The sequence below is a fragment of the Haliotis rubra genome, unplaced genomic scaffold (genome assembly GCF_003918875.1).
Source record: "Haliotis rubra isolate DU_JTF1 unplaced genomic scaffold, ASM391887v1 Scf78, whole genome shotgun sequence".
NCBI lineage: Eukaryota > Metazoa > Mollusca > Gastropoda > Lepetellida > Haliotidae > Haliotis > Haliotis rubra.
The window spans coordinates 2,354,530-2,377,372 of record NW_025767501.1 but is presented as its reverse complement, the minus strand read 5'-3'; the positions used below and the strand labels follow the sequence as shown (position 1 = coordinate 2,377,372).

The 22,843-nt window shown below is 42.8% G+C and overlaps 1 protein-coding gene across 1 annotated transcript; it reads left to right on the top strand.

The window, feature by feature from the left end:
• Window positions 1-1,242: 1,242 nt before the first annotated feature.
• Window positions 1,243-20,615, top strand: LOC124260881 (leucine-rich repeat-containing protein 74B-like). Its single transcript, XM_046695205.1, has 13 exons — window positions 1,243-1,651; window positions 8,632-9,079; window positions 10,898-11,067; window positions 11,904-12,011; window positions 12,310-12,403; window positions 13,597-13,646; window positions 14,140-14,221; window positions 15,047-15,132; window positions 15,906-16,100; window positions 17,165-17,260; window positions 19,261-19,536; window positions 19,794-19,879; window positions 20,312-20,615. The coding sequence occupies exons 1-13, from the start codon at window positions 1,604-1,606 to the stop codon at window positions 20,367-20,369; spliced, it is 1,797 nt and encodes a 598-aa protein (XP_046551161.1). The 5' UTR covers window positions 1,243-1,603; the 3' UTR covers window positions 20,370-20,615.
• The last annotated feature ends 2,228 nt before the right edge of the window (window positions 20,616-22,843 follow it).

Here is a 22,843-nt window from a genome sequence, read left to right as displayed (position 1 = left end):
TCTGGGAAATGATAGAAAAATATCATTCCAATTATTCATATCATTGATCATTTAATTCTATGGCTAGTTATTGAATGTTACCCAAAGATTGATTTCGTTATAAAGTGATCGTTTATTGTTATAGCGAAATTATGATCTTTTGTCTATACATGGTGATTTATACACAGCCGTCTTCACATCATGCATCACAGCGGCCACCTAAACTGGTCGAAGATACAATCCACCTTACTCATGCACCCGAAACTTAACCCGTTTGGATTTGTATGTTCCTGTGTTGTAGTCGGGTCATTACTGACTACAGTGTGAAGCTACTGTGGGACTGGGGATCGGTATGCTTTCCCGTAATCAATCTCAACACCATGGGGAGTATACAACTCCAGCTGCCCCAAGACCTAGATGTTTTAACATCAACCTGGCATTTCAGGTACGCATTCACTGCTGTATGAAAACAGGCACATTTGGACCACGTCTGCTTCTTCCTGAAGTCTATAGGGTTCGAGGCTACAATAGTTTAGGCATTGCTGACCATGGTGTGAAAACTCACTCGGCTCTTTGCTTCGTTACAGTTGGCAGAATGTCATTACACGGCAAATAAGCCCTCTTTAATCGCCTGGTTAGATCCGTCGGTTAGTATCGATTTGACGATATGGAACCACCTGGTCAGCTCTGATATAGATCGGGAGTGTAGCACAATCGAATTTCATGATACTAAACAAGACTCGTCACCATAGCAACTTATTAGTCAATTTCCGGAGTGTGTGCAACGTACAGGTGGCTGGACAAGCCTTGGATAAATCCTATTGGTGGGATGGGGAGGAAAGACGACCCTGTGGTATGGGCAGTGTGTAATGAATGCGTCTGTTGTGTATCAGCTTAAATGAATGACATATCATAAATTTATTAGAAAACATACGCATCAAATGAAAAATCCGTCTATCCCATTAATAGACATGATTCCTAAAACACAATACTGAGGTTTCGGTTCTGAAGATAATTAATCTAAAGTCAGAAGCGATGGAGTTAAAGCAACACAGATTATTTAAAGATTGAAACCATATGTGTATGATTCGGGTGATATTCGTCCAGGCACTGGTCTGTGTCGTGTTAGGCTCGTTAACTGTAATACCGCCGCAGCCTACACACGGCTCTAATCCCCTCATGTTAGTACCAAGCCAAGTGTTGGTCAAAACTAGCATTAAATGATCATATGATAATGCCCATGCATGTACCCCAGTGGTTAATCAAGTCTGTTCGCGTTCAACTAACGCATTGCCTTTATCGCTCTCCTACCACGAACAAAACTTCGAAATGAGACGCATGATAGACGCCCGCCATGAAGGGCAGTGAGCCTGTGTACCCGCTATAGACAACGGCAGCCCGTGTCTTTAAACCAACACAGGTGATTGGATTTTACCTGGCCACTAACGTGTGTATATCTCAGCAGCGCGGTGTATTGTCTCTAAGCGGAGATTCAGTTACTAATGCAATGTGTTACTTGGATCTACCTGTAGTTTACCTGGACGCGCACCTGTATGTAACGTTTTAGTAGGGGAGAGTTTACACTCAAACTTCGTCTACAGGAATGTGTCATCTCTAAATCAACATGAGTGACACTGATCGGGATATGGATAACCCCACGCCTACCTCACAGGTAAGATCTACCAGGTTACCATAGCAACGGGGACGCTAAGGGAAAACGTGCTTCCGTTATGATAATGTTATACATATTATAGGTTATGATTTGTAGTTGGTATATAATGCTAGATGTATGTAGTGTTATTGGCTTGACTGTCATATCGCACCTGTCTATTTTGCCTGTGTTTATTGTCCTGGATTATGCGTTCCCTGGAAGCGGCGATCTAATATACTACTGACCGACTTAACAACTCCGTTCCGACACAGGTTGAAAGAGATTAGCTTACTTACATGGTAGTTCTTACTGAGCAGCCCGCTTTAGCCTTTTCTCACGTGGAAGAAATATACATTGTATATTTAACTTTATACGTGAGGATAGCATTGCTGAGGGGATAAATCTGATCATCTGCGCGCCATTCACATGATCTCATTCATCTAGCATACATTATATCGTCTTGTTTTCGTGAAATTATATTTTGATATGTCAGTTGATACTTATTGCTACCGCATCAGTGGTGTTCAGATGGTACGGAACTGGAGGCAGTGGGGTAGCCTAGTGGTTAAAGCGTTGGCTCGAAACGCAGAAGGCCGACGTTCGATTCCCCACATGGGTACAATGTGTGAAGTCGATTTCCGGTGTTCCCCGCCGTGATATTTTCTGGAATATTGCTAAAAGTGGCGTAAAACTATACTCACTCACTCACTCGTACGGAACTGACCATTTTTTATACTGGGGTTTGTTTTAAGGCAAAAATACGGAGTAGTCAGTCCTGAGCTGTAGTGGGAGCACATGCCATATTTTAAAGCCCCTGGTTTCCCTTGCATTAGTGGTGCGGACATCAAAGTCATAAGTCGCTAGTCACCCTTCTTTTCACAAACACCATCAACACCCTCAAAAAATCAGATACGAATGTCCAAAGAACTACTTGTGCTGCTCTGCGTCACAATGAACAATAACGCAGTTGTAGGCGCCGGCCTGCACATCATCGGATCCAAGCCATGCAGATCAGTTGCTGATAGCATAATAAAGAACGTCCACCTAGTCGGGGCACGATGGCTCAGTCAGGTCAGACATTGTGACCACCCGATCCCCACTGCCAGTCCATTTCTATCACAAGTGCATGGGTCCGTCTTTGACATGGGATCATCAATGAGCGTTTTTACAAATGAGAATGAACCAGTATGTATATTTCACACACAAAGGCGTGAATGTACAGTGGATTATTGGATACCTCAAAACCTTTTTGAAACTATTCGCCAGTGCTAATGTCAGGTACAGCATTCAAATATCACTTCCTCACCTGAATGTACCCCGAGAATGCATGGACACATGTAACGCTCTATCAACTACATGTATTTGACGCCCCAGACCGTGTACTTGTATGGTCAAACACGTACGTACTCTTTCCTTTAGAAACTGTCGAGTATAGAGGTAAAGTTCAGAAATAAGCGCAGGGTCTCTAATCAGGTGCTGCTAATGATTTCTCCGAATGTACATTTGAATGTAAGACAGCATTTCAGCATTCTCAAGACTCCCAAATCGCATGTATGACAGGGAAAATGGCATAAATTCGTTAAAGCAAACTGAACTTAGTACGGGTCCCATTGGAGGTCATGTCTAGTATCTTAGCGCTAAGACGATTACAACATCCATATGGTAAAACCGAGTATCGTGAACACACTCATGTATTTCACAAGCTGTCCGTGATCAGTACGCCATCTTTCACATTTTTAAAGAATTGAACAACATGTTTTAACCAAATTGGAAATCTACTCTTGAAAACAGTTCACAGTATAAGATGTATACAGAATATAGGTCTCCATGAGCCAGAGGGGTATCTAATACTATCTACTTTCCCATTTGGAATATAGATTCTGTAAAGTGTTCATCAAATTCAGAACTGTGGTGTCTTACGTTGAAAGAATACTAGTAACCTAGGAATGTGGCAAAATATTGATGTATCCCAAAGAAAAAGTAATATCACTTTTTGTTAAAAATGTATGACTTATAAAGAACTTCGGGATAGATTTTAGTGTAACAATTTGCAAGTTAAAATGATATCTTTTAGCAATATCTTTACACAAAACAAAACTGAAGACATTACCACTGTAACTCGTTTCATCTAATACGCTCATGCTGTCACCGGACTGCCTGGTCCAGATTCGAATATTAACAGCTTGTCATCAAATACCTGACATGTTGATGAGTTAAACAACGAATAAGCAAACCATCTGCGTCTTATACTTGGGGAAATATGGTATGTATTGTGTAAATAACGCCATGAACGGGAGACGTTTGACGCCGTCACGGTAATCTTTCCAACACATACAGGTGTCACACTCCTGCATACAGGAGTTTAACAACGTATCTTGAACGAAACTGAAATTGACTTTATTTAAACATTGCCAGGGTCACGTAAACAGACAACCCTATCTTGTCTATTTTGTATTTTCTTTTTGCGTTATGTGAGGTGCTCTATGCCAACCTGGTGTGCCTTTTCATGAATCCATACCGCTTTATACTTGTGCGGCAGTACGTGTTGCTTGAATCTGTTTAATTCAGTGCGTGGGTCTATGTAGTTCTGTCTACAGTATAGGTGTATACGAGGAGAGTGGGCCTGTACAATAGGGAGGAACTTGAGACGGTATGGTTCAATGGAGTATAAACACGAGACTGGGACTTGAAACCGATCATTGCATATACAGTGATATTAACGATCATAATTCTTACTGTAGTCTGTGAAACTACGTAAGCGTATTAATCCGTATGGAAATATTACTTTAATATTTCGTCTTTTTGACTGACTGAGTTTGGTTTTACGCCGCTTTTAGCAATATTCCAGCAATATCACGGCGGGGGACACCAGAAATGGGCTTTACTCATTGTACCCATGTGGAGATTCGAACCCGGGTCTTCAGCGTGACGAGCCAATGCTTTAACCACCAGGCTACCCCACCGCCCCCGTCTTTTTGATGATCCGGTTAAAGTATATTTCTGAAATGAATATCCAGATTGCCCTTTATCCGTATGTTCCTTGTGTGGGAGTACTTTTCGCGTCCAACAGTTTAAAACAGAACACGCTCATCCCTGTCGTAAAACGAAAAACCTGCAAGCCTCGCCATTCCTTGTGCACGGTTCGAATCCCACATTTACCCTATGGTTTGTTGGTTGTCAGCAGATCGGAATTCATTTACACAAACCGATATAAGCACGACGATGCTCTCTATGTGCATCAGGTGGTCAGGGTCGTTGTCATGGAGCATAGACAGATGCTCGGGATGTCAGTCACTGGATTGCCTGGTCCAGATTTGATTATTTACAGACCTCTGTCATATAGATATAGTATTGTGTGGCGATAAACAAAACAAACAAAACGTCAGAACCACCTGAACATGCCTGTTTCTAGTTATGTATACAGTGCTATACATGTGACACGACGTCTGCTTGAAGCTGGAGAGTGATAGGCGGCACACCTTGCTCCAGAGGTGAGAGAGGTGTGTTTATGGCTACTTGTTTCGGCCCTAGGTTGGCATGGGTTCACTTTCTTGGACGGTATGAGTACCGTTCATATTTATAAATGGCGTAAATACGACGTTAACAGATAGGACTAAGTTTGGTTTAACAACGCTTGAAACAATATATCAGTTATACCCAGGCGTGTCAGTTTGATAAGGGAGGGAAACCCGAAGTACTGCAGGTGTTACACGTTTACCGCTTTTGTGCTCGTGCTGGCAAACCCCGGGTCAACTCCAATCTCTGCATCACACTCAGCACAGCGACCTGAGATTATTTGTTAAGAAAGTTTAGAGTTGTGAAGGTGGTCTAACTACGGTACGACCTACCCACCCACGCACGCTCGCTCGCACGCACACACACACACGTACGTACGCGCGCTCTCTCCCACAGACCCCCAATGGATACAGTCTCTCTTGTCAGCAGCCTTTGATTACATCGCGAGTTGGTTTTCTATCCATGAAACAGTAAAATATATTTGCAATTGGAGAATAATTAAAATGAGCTTAGCCACACGGCAAATAAAGCCATCCGGTAATTAACTCCAAGGAAATATTCAAATTCCGTAACAGAAAATAATATTCATTGCAGCGTATTGCGATTCCTTGAGGTTTAATTACTCGTATGTATGCATCGACGGATTTCATTGCTTGTGATGTATGTGTAACAAACTGATATATTTCACTGTAAAGAATTTAAACAACCACTCAATAGGTTTCCTTAAAATCGTTACAAGAAGAATCAGTTTTGCAATGATTTATTCATGTATCGAGTGTGTTATTCCCAGCGCGCCGGTACTGGACTCACTTACCACCAACGTTTGTCGCTTCCAGACACGTTCAAGGACGAGATATATGTTAGGTGTAATTACCACGCTGATATCGTGACCTATCAGTCGGCGTGTTGTGATCATGTGACGCAACAATTTGTAGACAACGTTTTGAATACCTGCAGAGCTACTGTAAGAACACCATGATGCTTTTTAAAGCGTCCACACTGAAAATCTGACACCGAGTGTTAGCGGAAAGGGTAACGGCACCTCCCTCTTCCGTCGTTAGGCACAGTAGCGTTAGAAGATGGTACAGATACAAATGAGTGAGCGAGTGAGTTTAGTTTTACGCCGCATTCAGCAATATTCCAGCTATATGGCGGCGGTCTGTAAATAATCGAGTTTGGACCGGACAATCCAGTGATCAACAGCATGAACATCGATCTACGCCAGTGAAGATCAATTCTAACCCGAATCTTGGAAGTAGGCTGTGTAGTGTGGAATTCATCACGTGTCGAATCAGTACGCATTCATGCAACTCCATTTGTATACAACGGGACCCAAAATGCAAATCTCGTCCTCTGTTCCGTGATCAGCGTTCGAAATTAACGTCGGTCCTTAGAGCCTGCAGCTTTTCAGTGTTAAGAGCAAACACTGTACGTGATCTTGCATACCTGGCTCCCGATCCACAAAGCGTTCGTAGCGCTACGACATTCGTAAGCCTATGATAAACTATACAGTTACGACAGGTCGTAACATTACGAACGCTTTGTGGATCGGGGCCCTGATGCATTTAATATAATAAATTGTAGGGTTACATTATGTGTTTCAACCTCAGTGTGACAGTTCATTTGGAAGCTAAGAGTTTGTTTGTCGTCATACCATCAGGATGCGTGCATCACCTACATACGGTAGATAAACTACGCAGCGCTGTTCTTCACCTTGACTGAAAGAAAATGCAGCTATCGTAAAATTGTCTGTTGCCTTGACGGCGGGGTATATTTTTGGCAGTTGTAAAGAGATATCTAGAGAGAAATTACCTAGATGTAAATGACACAAACAGGGGCGGATACAGCTTTTTGAGAAGTGGGGTGGTGTGTCATGCTTCATTTTCACGAGCGTTTCAATGGTCATTTAATAAAAGGACAAAAAGGGAGGGGGGGCGCACCCCTCCTCTGTATCCGCCTATGCACAAACAGTATACAAGTTAAGCGAGATGAAGATTCACATTCGCTTTGAGGCATGGCGCCAAAATCGCAGACAAATAAATAGGGCGATATATGCGAGTTAAAACACGGAGTAATCGCGAGTCTCGGATTAATTGCCTCCTGCACGAAATACATCCGTAAATCATTTACATCTCACTCGGTAAATAAGCTGTGATGAAACTTTCATGGTGTGATTTGTGTGATTGCAGGATTGGCTGGCATGAATGTGTTAATAATAGAATTGTCTCCGATTGGATGAAGTGGCATGAGCGTGACTGGGCTAAATACAGTTAAATCGGAATTATCGCAGATTGTTTATTTATTGTTTAACGCCGCCGATTTTCCAGCTATATAACGGCGGTCTGCAAATAATTGAGTCGCGACCAGACAATCAAGTGATTGACATCTTGGACATCCATATACACAAATGACATTCGATGACATGTATCAACCTAGTCAGCCAGCCAACCCTCCGATCCCATTACTCGCATTGTTTAAAACCAGTTCTTACACGGATCTTCACGTATATATCACATAACGATAGCTAAATGACCTCTCAGCAGGTGGAGCAAATTCCGCATGTCTGTGAAGGGTGTAAACAAATTAGCTTCACACTTTTGTCGTATTACATAACATGTAGGTTATTTTCACGTGTATAATGTAATGATTATGTGGTAACCATCGCTTATGCGATGGTTAATTGTATATACATTGATATCCAATGTATCCTAAACTCACTCACTCACAATGACAGGCAACCAAGTCAAGGGACGCCGGTGTTCCCTAAGCATGGACAGTTACTATACACTGGGTAACAGTTACATATTCGTTTAATACTTGTTAGAGAATCGTTTATACCAGTTTCGTCAGTATGAAACGCTCCGGCAACATGCTTTAAATAGAATAATTTCTGCGCTGAAACTGCTGTGAGTGAATCAATGAGGTAATCCATCAATATTTAATTGTAATAAGGAAAAAGGCCTAATGCACAATGGAAGCTACAGAACAGCGCGGTATAAGAGCGCATAATTTACAGTCTTATCCTTAAGAACTCAGAAACAGTACAAGTTTTCTGGAAAAATCAATAAGCGCACATATGGAGTCTCTGAAAGGTCAACTACTAGACTTAGCTAGATTCTCATGCGCTGTAGCTCACCGATCACGCTTAGATATATATATTCGGATTCCTTCTGGGGACATATTGTGAAGTGTTTTCTTGGTGATGACCTCATTGTAATCCCAAGGTACTGTATATCCCCAGCACCTCATGCATCGTTAAATCCGTCAATACTAAGCATGTGAGTTTAGTGTTTAGATATGATTGTGCGACATCAGACTCCGACAACGTCTATCGCTGTTCATGGGATCAACCTTGCATTTACATATATTGCTGGAGTAAAGGAAACAGTATTACTTCATTCTCTTGTTGTACTGCCGTGTAACGTCGCTGTACCTGACTCATGTCTCCTGTAGTCTCTCATCGAATGTCTGGTGTTTTCTTGCAGTCTGATCCTATATCTGAGGTCGACTCTCTTAAGCCCCCTAGTGGTGGACAGGATGATGTCCCTCCTCCCAGTTCGAGGCCCACCTCACAGGGTCGAATACCCACACTGGGGGGACGGGCAACACTCAGCCGCACCCCCGTGTCTATGCTGGAGCAACAACACGATGAGGATGAGTCTGTGCTTATAACGGAAGTGAAAGATCAAACCGAGGAAGAGCCCGAGAGAGAAAGAAATCTACTTCCGGTGGCAGAAATCGAGGAAGAACAGCCGACAGAAGAAGGGGAAGGAGAAGAGGAGGAAGAAGAAGAACTGAAAATATCGGACGATGGGGGAAGCCGAGAAGATGAGGAAGAGACATTTGAAGGCGATGTTTTTCAACATGTTACCATAGAAACGGTTGATGTGGAACCAAGGGAAGAGGACTTTGATACTGATCTTGAGGAAGAATGTGAGTCTCAAAACAATTTTAACCTTGACACTATCACTACATTAACGAGGCTCCCATCCAAAAAGCTATCTCAAAACTCCCAACTACCGTACTATCACGGATCAGAATATTCAGTCATTGACACTATCATGGTTGATATACAATAAACTTCTACTCATATTTTTACCAATATTTACATACATTAATTGCACGATAAACTGTTGACGCCACAGGGTGACGTTAATTCTGCCATTGTGCTTTGTTGAGACACCAGGACAGTATAACCGAGATGGGTCCTCTAATTGAGTACAACTAATCTGTAACGCACTATACTATACTACCCATCAAAAGTTTAGACTCACATAAAGCACTCACTATATGTTATGTATATATATGTGGTTACATCGGAGATGAATTTCTCCACTAACTTAGGGGAACCAACTGCAAACCTTAAGCAGATGAATTGCAGGAGGATCATGCATCAAATTGCTGAAAAGCATGTGCAAATATTGTGCATGTGAACAGTTGCGTTTTGGTGTTAAGTTTTGTTAAGAATTCGCCAATTTTGACTCAGTTTCATCATTTGTTGAACTCATGACAATAATCTTTTCAACGTTACGAATTTGTTTTACAATACCTCAGTTCATGTGTAAACAGTACCCTTAAACTGTATAGAATATTTTGCAAAATCTAGTTTAAAACAGTTGACTGAAGTAAGTGGCTACATTTACACTAGTGAGTCTAAACTTTTGATGGGGAGTATATATATGGAGAGACACCCTCCAGGGATCATTGTTTCACAGCTCAGAGAATGCCTGTATTAGGGATTTTGACGAAAGAAATGTACTTGCCTGGCTATCCCACCTCCAATCCCTACCTATTATTAGGTACAATGATTGCTACCTTAAATAAATGCAGGTCAAAGTAAGTTACGTCTCCATTCGAATAACTGCATGTTCCAAATTACTCAGGTTGAGGTTTTGACTCGAATAATTGCATGTACAAAACACTCAATGTTCGGGCTCGACTTCTATAACTGCAAATTCAATAAACGCTCATTTTTACGTTGGATAAACAAACCCTCTCCTGTTACGCTAAATCTATTGTTATTGGGTAGATTGGGGCAATTATCCGGGACGATTAACAGTGTAATGGTTCCATTATCACATCCAGTATCCACGCTAGTCTTGAGTGGTTTCCTGCTGGCCGTTCTGTCACGTCAGGTCTGTTTGCCAAGTCTGTCTCTGTGAGACGGCTATTGAAGACGTGAGCTGGGGATGCGATGGAACGAAGTAAGGCGTCTTAATCTTAATCAGTCAAGATGCATTCATTTGTGTGTTCACAGTCAACTATAAGTTTGTAGTACATCAAATCAGGGGGAGGTAGTGTCTGGTGAGGATGTGCGGCGTTGTATATGGTCTATACACGTCGTAACTGCTTACTTCATATTCGTCTTTTTTCAGTATTTCTCTTTAGGTGGACTATTGTCCCTGACACGAGTTCTTCAAACTTTGTCTACGGGTTCTTCTGTTACGACGCAAGAGACAATATCGTTAATGAAGTAAAACTATCATATATTTCACATCACCCTCTCGCTTTTCATGTGGAAATTCTCTTACCAAAGGAAGTGCTACGTTCCAAAGTGTAACCCTTTCATCCATATCATACAAACCACATACGTTTGCACTGATAAGAATTATTGCTGTTTAAGAAGGCTGTAGATTACGTTCTGTTTCACCCACAACCCCGAAGTTTCTAAACTTGTCAACTCTCACCTCCAAATATTGTAATGATGTAGATGTTAACTTCAACTCGCCATATCCTCATCTGTGTTGTCAGTCCCCGAAGACGAAGAAGACCCAGTGAAGTGTGAATATGTGAAAATATGTGACCGCCTCGGTCTCGTACCCATCTCCTACTTTGTCCGGCACATCAACGACCGCGACATCGCCATGAAGTACCACGGACTGGGTCCCGCTGAGGCAAAGGCCATGGCGCTTGTGTTGAAGGTAAGGCTTTCATTGTCTCCAGCATGTAACAATCCCTTCATATTGTTGCCTGACCATGTACAGAATTTCTCCTGTGTATCTTTCAAGAAAGAAAGTGAGGCCTGTAGAAATAATTACTGGATACATATGTTTTGCCCTGGGTTCGCTAGAAAAATGATATGACTATTCTCTTGGCATCCTGAAAATGTCTCGAGTCCTAGCAATGCTTCTGGCGTTTTTCAGATCTGGAGAAACTTGGGGTCTCTCATTTGTCGTTGACACAGGTTTGATAGTATGTCTCCACTCATGTATATCGAGGTATCTCATTGGAGGCAGTCACCAGGCGACAATAAGCAACACTTAGAACCACAACTGTCTGATGCCTGGGCAAAGGATCCACATTCAGGCGCGTTAGAACACAAGCAATTTATTATTTTATTGTCAGATCCCACAAAGAGAACTCCATCACTCCGCGAGTTCTTGAGAAGCTGAGCACAATGACGGTCCCTGCGTGGCCCAGGATGACGGTCCCTGCGTGGCCCAGGATGACGGTCCCTGCGTGGCCCATGATGACGGTCCCTGCGTTGCCCATGATGACGGTCCCTGCATGGCCTATGATGACGGTCCCTGCGTGGCCTATGATGACGGTCCCTGCGTGGCCCAGGATGACGGTCCCTGCGTGGCCTATGATGACGGCCCTGCGTGGCCCATGATGACGTCTGATGCGATTAGCTCGGGCTAACCAGTCTTCCCCATAAACGGATGTTTCAGTGTTTCAATGTTTGTGTGAATCATAAATCACTGGATACACATACTCCCTGAAACTGGAGTAATGTCGTCCCTTTACAATGTTTCAGGACAATATCAACCTGGAGAAACTGGACATCTCTGGAAACTGGATCGACGCCGAGGGTGGTTACGCCATGTCTCGGATGTTGGAGGAGAACGACTACATCACTGAGATGGTAAGAAGCTGTATACGCCAAGGACGATGCTTGGGAGGATTAGATAGGACAAGAATAATGAATACTGATTGAGAAATCAGGTGTGCCAGAGAAATCATCTCCGTCATAACAATTAAAACTACTTGTTTCAAACTGATTATTATAGACAGAAGGGCCTGAATCGATTCTTCAATATGAGAAGCCCATTCTTGATGTCCCCCGGTCTGGTGGAGTTGTGTCAAAAGTGGACATATTTGCCAGATATGTACAGGACACTGCATGCTGGAAACACCAAACATGTTTTTGTTTTGTGTCCTAGGCCATGGCTGACAACAAGCTTGGTAACGATGGCGGCCTCCACGTGTGTCGAATGTTGGGCACAAACGCTGGACTTCGACGCATTGATCTGGCTGGTGAGTCACTGTACAGTATAGGTTAGAGGTTAACCTATAGTTGGGTCACTGTACAGTATAGGTTAGGTTTGTTGTGTTACTGTAAACTATAGGTTAACCTAGTTGGGTCACTGTACAGTATAGGTTAGGTTTGTTGTGTTACTGTAAACTATAGGTTAACCTAGTTGGGTCACTGTACAGTATAGGTTAGGTTTGTTGTGTTACTGTAAACTATAGGTTAACCTAGTTGGGTCACTGTACAGTATAGGTTAGGTTTGTTGTGTTACTGTAAACTATAGGTTAACCTAGTCGGGTCACTGTACAGTATAGGTAGGTTTATTGTGTTACTGTAAACTATAGGTTAACCTAGTTCGGTCACTGTACAGTATAGGATAGGTTTGTTGTGTTACTGTAAACTATAGGTTAACCTATAGTTGGGTCACTGTACAGTATAGGTTAAGTTTGTTGTGTTACTGTAAACTATAGGTTAACCTATAGTTGGGTCACTGTACAGTATAGGTTAGCTGAGTTGGGTTACTTTACATCATAAAACATTTGAAAAAAAATAGATACACCTTTACCGAAAGTAAACCTCATATAAGGATTCCAGTCCGAAACGGAAATGGTTATAACGGTTTTGGAAGACAAGATTTCAGCTTTGCACAAATGCCGGTCTTTCCAAAGTAGGATGCAGAGTAAGTTATAGTTAGTTTTAACTGCAGTATATAAGTTATATCATTTCGCCTCATCTAGGGAGATAGGCAGGGTATGGAGAATATCTTATAATGTATTAAGGGGTGAAAATTAATTACTGCGTTCATCTGAAAATATATATTCCGTAACCACGTTCATTCTGCCTCAGGATTTCTTCAAGATCCGTAGGTAAATGCATATTGTCAGTTAACATACTATGTCATCTCTTAACCAGAAACATTAAAATAATCGATGGCACTCAGTTCCATATTTTTACCCCTTTTATATGACACATTAAATGGTGTAACTTCACAGAAATGTCTTCCTCATCATGTTCCTGTAATTGGGGACATACAACAAAGTTACATTGATCGTTATCTCCCAGGTGGAACTTTAAAGGAAATGAACATCAAATCTGTTCTGTAGACGAGACAATACGACTCGGTAAGACATAATAGTAAGAACGTAATGCTGTTTCCGGACACTTAGGATAAAATCTATTTGTGGCATTTCGTTTGCAGGCAACATGCTTGAAGACAGAGTGGCCGAACAGTTTGCGGAAGTTCTGGAAGTAGGTGCCAAAGGGATGAATTATCACCCCAATTGTTATTCACCGATTACTCGAGACCGACAGCCAGATTTATTGTCCAACCGTTGTTAAAAGGGACCTTCGTAACAAGAACAGAGTTAACATTTAATATGTTCACATTCACCAAAACCTCAACGATTCTATACATTCAAATATATACACAAATGACTTTTGCTAATCCTTCGAATGAGTGATTTTACTTGAATCTCTTATACCTGTCAGTAGTCTGGATCAATGAAACAGCGGTGCTTTATGCTCCGATAATAATCGGGTTACCCATAGCAACCATCAGATCCCTATATAGTCGGCTCTTATCACATGGATTACTGGTGATATAATCTTCCCTGGAGTCCATGTGCAGGTTACTTTCCAGGGATCATATTCACCGTCAGTCTATTACCTTTGTTACATATATGTTTGGGTAGATATATTTAGGGGTATTTTTTTAGTTTTAAATCAAAGGAATTACTTTCAGAATAACAAATATCTGCGGGAGTTGGACCTGAGCAGGAACAAGTTTGGGCAGCCCTCTGGTCGTGTGCTGGGACCAGCTATAGGTGTGTTGCTAGACACGTATACTGATATGCCTCTGTCTGACCCGTGAAGATCCGGGTCAGAATTGGTCTTCGGCAACCCATGATTGTCATAAGAGGCGACTAACGAGATCGCAGGGTCAGGCTCGCTGACTAGGCTGATACATGTCATCGTATCCCAATTGCGTAAATCGATGCTCATGAAGCTTATCACTGGATTGTCTGGCCCAGACTCGATTATTTACAGACCGCTTAATACTGCTGTGTGCGGCGTTAACCAACAAACCAAACCAACGTTTCTTCGTCTGGAAAGATTTGGTCCATTTGCTCTCAAAGAAGTGTTACTACTACAAACATGATGCCTTTAAGAAAGTAAATGTGACAAATGGCATATTTGGGATTACGCTCTTAGTAAGATATAAGTTCTCGTACTTTTTGGTTTGAGATCCATTTGGGATTTGAACCTGGACTCTCAGGGTGTGGCACCCAATCGCCAGCAAGCAAGGCAGCGATCTAACCAACCTGGACACCGTGGCTTTCTTAAAAGATGGTAGCTGGTAGTTTAGATCACGTACTTTGTGTGTCCCTCAGACAAGTGTAAATTGTCATAGCTGACATGGACGAAAGCTAAGTACACACAATTCATTTTAGAAATTTTCCGAAGTAACAAATGTTATATTTGGGATAATGCTTTCTCAGTTCATTACAAATTCTAACGCTTTTAGGATGGAGTCACATTCTGAATTGCCCCTTACCGCCAGCACACACAATCAGCTGTCCAACCCACTCAGTCACCTAGTTCCTACTGATTGAGTTGGACAGCTAGATGAATCTGACATGTTCTTTCAGGTGCAAACGACACTTTAGACGTCCTTGACCTTAGCTGGAATCACTTACGTCAGCAGGGAGCCATTGCAGTGGCGGCGGGCATAAAGGTGAGTTACAGACATAACATCTGTTAATTCTTCCAAAACAAATTCAAGAATGTAGCGTTCTCATTTCGGTCGATGCATGTCAAGGGAAAATCGTTGTCCTTTTCGCAGTGCAGTAAAAAACGGTTTCACAAAATCCGCTGAGGCTTTTGGAAAGAGTACGCTTGTGTCCAGGGTGTAATGGTGAAGTGGAGTGTGGGTATAGGAGTTTGGATGGAGTGGGGTGGGGTTATGGGTGGAGTGGGGTGGGGGTATGGGTGGGGTTGGCCTGGTGGTTAAGGCGTTTGCTCTTCAATCAATCATAGTTCAATAAGTACCAGTTTTTACTGTATTTAAGCCCATTTGCCTAAACTTGGGATTATGCCCATTGGGATTTTCTTCGTGAGAGTGATTTGCCTTGGTAAAGCGAACGTCAGTATTTACAACCTTCAGAGTGCAGTCAGAGGATTCCACGTGTACAGAACCAACAGAACGCCAGAGATATGATCTGATACTTGACACGGAAACAGACCACGTAGATGCATACGGATTACATACGGTTTCTATGGAGTTATACAATATCGGGGGCCTGTTTTTTTTATTCAATATGTGCAATTCCCAAATGTCTACCCTGGGCTTAATCATGGTTTTAAGATTTGATTACCAAAGGGGTCATTATTCTTTATTTAGCACAGGTCTTTAATACGTGAATACCTGGTAATCACTAAACCAGCTGTCAGTTTCGAAAAAAGGTCAAGAACTCAGAATGACTTCTGTTTGGACAATGTTGTTTCCAGGAAAACTGTCGTCTGAAGATATGTCGTCTGGCCTGGAACGGGTTCGGACCGGAAGGTGGCGCCGCCCTGGCCGAGGCTTTAGGGAACCATGAATCTCTGCTCGAAATAGACATGACTGGCAACCGACTCAATCAGGACACCGCACTCAAAGTGGCCAAGGCCCTGTCTACGAACGATGTCCTGAGAATATTGAGAGTAAGGATTACGTATTTTCATATCAGCGAACTGCTTGTTACTGAAACCACTGCTCATACTGAAATCCCGATAAACCAGTTCGGAGTGAACGGGTACCATACAGGGGTAGAAATTGTCCGCCGCAAGAGTGAGTAAGTGCATGGACAGAGTTTAGCATTGCTTTTACCAGTTTTCAGTTGCATGACAGGGTGACGGCTTGACGTGGGGGGAAAGCCCGAAGTCATGAAGGTAGCGCCTGTTTGTGGTTATATGGAGACAATGTCTGGCTTGGCATATCTTCATGCTATCGATCACTGTTTTGCCTGTCTATTGTGTTATTTGCTGGGAGGTGAGATATAGATAGACTATTGTGTTATTTGCTGGGAGGTGAGATATAGATAGACTATTGTGTTATTTGCTGGGAGGTGAGATATAGATAGACTATTGTATGCCTGCGGCATAAAGCAACTCTCAGTCGCATTTTCCTTGTGATATTTTACCCTTAGTTCACCTTTCTTTTAATGACACATTTGTGTCGACCATTTTGAAACAAAAGGTGTTTGCACAACAACGAGGTTTGATGGAGACTATTAAACATAGATCTTACATGGTATCGGGTGAACAGGATGTTGTTATAAATTCTGAAGAAAACTGGAAAATATATTGTATTACATACTGAAGACGGATGTTCTCAGAGAACACCTGAAGATGAAGAGTTCAACCTTCATCATGCTCACCATCAGGTATATTTTAGTGCATGTTTAGGGCGTGGTCTGTCGTCTCCACATGGGTAGAATGTATTAGGTCCGGTTTTGGTGCTTTTGTTTTGTTTGTTGTTTAATCCAGCTATATGACAGTCTTTAAACAATGCAGTCCTAACCCGACGATCATACGCCCCGATCTGGCATCATACGCCCCGATCTGGCATCATACGCCCCGATCTACACAACAGGGATATGATGACTTGAATCAACTCAGCGAGCTTGGCGACCTGGTCCCAAATATGGATGGATATATGCTAAAACTAACTCACTCTCTTAAAATAATATTGTACTCATCATCTTGTGTTGTATGTTTGTATTCAGATGGGCAACAACCTCATAACATCAGCAGGTGCAATAGCTCTGGCCATGGCAATCAACCAGTCGGAGAGTTCAGAAATAGAGGAGCTGGATCTGACGGTGAGTACTGATATAGACCCATCTCACAGCACTAGGGGGAACTAGATCTGACCGTGAGTACTGATATAGACCCATCTCACAGCACTAAGGGGGGGCGGATCTGACGGTGAGTACTGATACAGACCCATCACACAGTGAGTACTGATATAGACCCATCTCACAGCACTAGGGGGAACTAGATCTGACGGTGAGTACTGATATAGACCCATCTCACAGCAGTAGGGTGAACTGGATCTGATGGTGAGTACTGATATAGACCCATCTCACAGCACTAGGGTAACTGGATCTGATGGTGAGTACTGATATAGACCCATCTCACAGCACTAGGGTGAACTGGATCTGATGGTGAGTACTGATATAGACCCATCTCACAGCACTAGGGTAACTGGATCTGATGGTGAGTACTGATATAGACCCATCACACAGCACTAGGGTAACTGGATCTGATGGTGAGTACTGATATAGACCCATCTCACAGCACTAGGGTAACTGGATCTGATGGTGAGTACTGATATAGACCCATCTCACAGCACTAGGGGGAACTGGATCTGACGGTGAGTGCTGATACAGACCCATCTCACAGCACTAGGGGGGGCCGGATCTGACGGTGAGTACTGATATAGGCCCATCTCACAGCACTAGGGGGAACTAGATCTGACGGTGAGTACTGATATAGACCCATCTCACAGCACTAGGGGGAACTGGATCTGACGGTGAGTACTGATATAGACCCATTTCACAGCACTAGGGGGAACTGGATCTGACGGTGAGTGCTGATACAGACCCATCTCACAGCAGTAGGGGGAACTGGATCTGACGGTGAGTACTGATATAGACCCATCTCACAGCACTAGGGGGAGCAGGATCTGACGGTGAGTACTGATATAGACCCATCTCACAGCACTAGGGGGGGCCGGATCTGATGGTGAGTACTGATATAGACCCATCTCACAGCACTAGGGGGGGCAGGATCTGATGGTGAGTACTGATATAGACCCATCTCACAGCACTAGGGGGAACTGGATCTGACGGTGAGTACTGATATAGACCCATCTCACAGCACTAGGGTGAACTGGATCTGATGGTGAGTACTGGTATAGACCCATCTCACAGCACTAGGGGGAACTGGATCTGACGGTGAGTACTGATATAGACCCATCTCACAGCACTAGGGGGAACTGGATCTGACGGTGAGTACTGATACAGACCCATCTCACAGCACTAGGGGGGGCCGGATCTGACGGTGAGTACTGATATAGGCCCATCTCACAGCACTAGGGGGAACTAGATCTGACGGTGAGTACTGATATAGACCCATCTCACAGCACTAGGCGGAGCTGGGCGCCTCTTAATATTAGGATTCGCGCTGGCTTCTCGTTTTTTTGCCAAATTAAGTTTTCTTTACTTACGTTCAATACTGGATATAATATACCAGCAAATTCTTTGGAAAGAATATTTATGAATAAGAATATAAACGGCTATACTCTGTAAAAGAATATGTAATCCACAAAAGAATCTTACCTTTATTGTTACTTACCAACTGCTACAATGCCAATCAAACAGTTCAGAATCTTCACCTGTCCGTGGATATCACGATGAGTGAGTGAGTTTAGTTTTATGCCGCTTTAGCAATGATCCAGCAACATCACAGTGGGAGACACCAGATCATGGGCTTCACACATTGTACCCATGAGGGGCATCGAACCCGAGTCTTTAGCGTGACGAGTGGATGCTTTAACCACTAGCCTACCCCACCGCCCCTATCACGATGAAATATAGGTGAAGTGTACTACTGGTTTCTAACATTGTCGATCTGCTACTTCGTTCACGACTCGGCTCTGTGTGCTTTACACAAAAGCTGATAACTCAAGTTCTTTGTGTCTTTTTGATCGTCTTTGAAATAAGGCGGAAGTTCTAATTTCTAAACTTAAGTATTATATTCATTATCCGTGGGAAATATATTGCTACATGTTACATAACACACAGTTTTCTATGTACAGGACGTTCCTGTAGAATACGAATTTCTGCGCATCCTTGAAGACATTCGGGGGAAGAAGCCAACTTTCAAGGTCACCCACGGACCAGTGATGCGTGCTGGAAATACACTAGAAGACTTGGGGAAAAAGGCTATTGACCCTTTCAAAAAGAAGGAACCTGTGATCATCCTCAAGGAACACATCGTCGTGAACGACATGCGACTGGTTGACATCCTCAGGAGATACGACCCCGACGGACTTCTTAGTGTATCGCCTGAGGACTTCGTTGCAGCCCTTGATGACTCTCTCTCGGACTCTCTCTCTGTATCGCCTCTCTCTCTCTCTCTCTCTCTCTGCTCTCTCTCTCTCTCTCTCTCTCTCTCTCTCTCTCTCTCTCTCTCTCTCTCTCTCTCTCTCTCTCTCTCTCTCTCTCTCTCTCTCTCTCTCTTTTTGGTAAATTGACAAGCTGAATTCAATTGCATTTTTCATCCACAAAATGTAGCACAGTGAATCTAGGGTAACATGTCTTGTACTCCCCCTGGTGTTCTGCTTCTCAGGAGCTGGCAGTTCCCTACAACCGGGTGCAGCTTCAGGAAGCTGTTCACAAGCTGGCCAAGGATCAGTCAGGCAGGATATATTTTGGGTATGTTCATCTATACTGGAACCTAAGTCACAAGGCAGCTGGGGACGTGTGCACAAACCTAACACCTATTAAATTGATAATTATGTATCCAGACGAAAGATATATACATGAAGATTCATTAGTCTACATATATATGTTTAGGTGACATTAGGTAAGACCCGATCTACCTGGCGATATTTGGGTTGTATTTCATAGCTTCAACGTATTTAGACTAAACGTGAGTGCCACAATAAGTTTGGCCATCAGGTTAGCCAAGTGGGTAAAGTGTTGTCTCATCACCAGGGACATCCAGGTTCGATTCCGTCCATGGGATGGGTACATTGTGAGTAGCCTATTTGTGCCGTTCTCCGCAGTAAATAAAGGCTGATATATTGTTAACAACAGCATAAACCTTCTCTTTCACTCACTCACTCACTCAGCTGTTCATTGCAGTGACTTCATCCCCGACAATGAAGAGGACAAGAAGGTGACCCCAGAGTCAGAGACGTGATGGACGCTCATATCTGTCAGTGCCACTAAATACTGTTACTCACATCATCGTGCTCATTACCCCTGCTATCTCGAATGTTCGTTATTGTGAAGTCCGGTTAGAACGAAGTAGGTTATGGCAAAATGCCACATGATGACTCCTAACCCTACAACAATTATAATTAACATCATTTGGTTATTTTGGTTATTCTTATTTTAAAGTTTGCACTTTTGTCACATACGGTGTTGGTTGTATCTGGGAACAAAATGAAAGAGTGTCTTTGAACTGCATGAACGTTGGTCAGTGTAGGGGGGGAAGCTGTGTGACAGCTGGGTAGCTCACATCGTTGGTTGTTGATTCCCGACATGGGTACGGAGAGCGGCCTAAACCCGTACTCGTTGAAGTGAGAAGCATCACAAGACGTCCGTTGACACTGCATTAAAACATTTCGGCTGTAATAAAGTAATAAAGGTGTATATGTTGGCCATGCACTAGGACCCATGGAGATTCTGACAGAGAATGTTTCTCAGGTTGCCTATGCCTGTCCTAAACGCTGCAAAGTGGTCAGGTTGAGTGACAAGACCCGGTCTCGTCCTACACAGAAAGGTGGAGATACTTGTAATATATGTTGGGCTATTGCTGAGTATTTCGTTATAGACTTCATCTTAGGTGTAAATATCAGATATAACAAACTCACTCCTCGGGTTACTGCATGGTGTTCGTGTCATTCCTCCAGTCGATCCATGCACTTTACTATGTGTTTGTGGCGAGCTCCGTGATGAACTACATGATGCTGAGGACAGTTGGCTTACATCCCTCACAACTGACTAGAAGTTATATTTCACATCATATTAATGTCATGTAAAGTGTATTCTACTATATTTATATGTCATTGTCCATGTGTAAACGTCTCGGTGTGACAATTACCATTGTGGTAAACTGTTATAAACAAAAGAATGTGCACACGTGTAAACGTCTTTAATATGATAATCACCTTTGTGGTAAACTGTTATAAACAAAAGAATGTGCACACGTGGAAACATATTTAATATGATAATCACCTTTGTGGTAAACTATTATAAACAAAAGAATGTGCACACTTGTAATTTTCCCAGAAATACAAGCGTTATCAAACGTTATAAGGTAGAAAACAGAAAACACTTCACGCTTAGGTCAAAAACATAAACACCCAAACATGAAATACATCCCCATCGAATAACCAACTCTTGTTGGTTTCACTTCAGCCAGCCATGGTTGTCTAATTTCTTTTGTCAAGCAGTTTATTCCGATTGCCATACCAGTTTGAGGCGATTAAACAGGATCACGCTTACATTTGGGATTATAGGGAGCCGTGAGGCAACCTTGTGGTGTAAGCTCCAGATGTATATGTAATATAGATGTATATGTAATATATACTACCCATCGAAAGTTTAGACTCACTAGTGTAAATGTAGCCGCTTACTTCAGTCACCTGTTCGAAACTAGATTTTGCTAAATATTCCATAATGTCACGCGTCCGCCCAGAGAGAGGAAGGTCACGGGTTCGATCCCCGACCGCGTCATACCAAAAGACTTTAAAATATGGTACTTGTTGGTCCCTGCCTGGCGCTCGGCATTAATGGGTACAACAAGGAATGGTCGGCTCGGAATCATTATAATGTGTCTGAGTGGGGTATTCATGCTTCACTGCGGCATGGTATCTCAGTTGGCTAGCACTATAAAACCAGCTTAAGTCTGGGCTAATACAAGCAGCCGCACATACACATACACACGCATGCACGTCGTCATATGAGCGAAATATTCTCAAGCACGACGTTAAAACCAATTTCACCTCACCTCACCTGACCTCACCATAATGTCACAGTAAATGTACTGTTTACACATAAACTGATGTATTGTACAACAAATTCGTAACGTTGAACAAATTATTTTCATGAGTTCAAAAAATCATGAAACTCCGTGAAAATTGGCGAATTCTTAACAAAGCTTTACACCAAAACGCAGCTGTTCACATGCACGACATATGCACATGCTTTTCAGAAAATTGATGCATGATCCTCGTGCAATTCATCTGCATAAGGTTTGAATATGGTTCCCCTATGTTAGTGGAGAAATGCATCTTCGATGTAACCATATACATATACATAACATATAGTGAGTGCTTTAAGTGAGGGGGCGGTGAGGTAGCCTAGTGGTTAAAGCGTTCGCTCGTCACGCCGAAGACCCGGGTTCGATTTCCCACATGGGTACAATGTGTGAAGCCCATTTCTGGTGTCCCCCGCCGTGATATTGCTGGAATATTGCTAAAAAGCGGCGTAAAACCATACTCACTCACTCACTCACTTTAAGTGAGTCTAAACTTTTGATGGGTAGTATAGATCTCCAGTCCTGGTGCGTATACACCTCTGTTTCACCTTCACAGCTGGCACTCACTTTTATGTATAGTGAGTGTTTTTCAAATTACAACCTCAGACACACAACCATCTCAAGATGGC

Bases quoted from the DNA above. Each gene is read 5' to 3' on its own strand.
- LOC124260881 (XM_046695205.1), top strand. From the start codon at position 1,604: ATGAGTGACACTGATCGGGATATGGATAACCCCACGCCTACCTCACAG. The intron at 1,652-8,631 runs GTAAGATCTACC...GTTTTCTTGCAG, and splicing joins ACCCCACGCCTACCTCACAG to TCTGATCCTATATCTGAGGT. The intron at 19,537-19,793 runs GACTCTCTCTCG...TCTGCTTCTCAG, and splicing joins ACTTCGTTGCAGCCCTTGAT to GAGCTGGCAGTTCCCTACAA.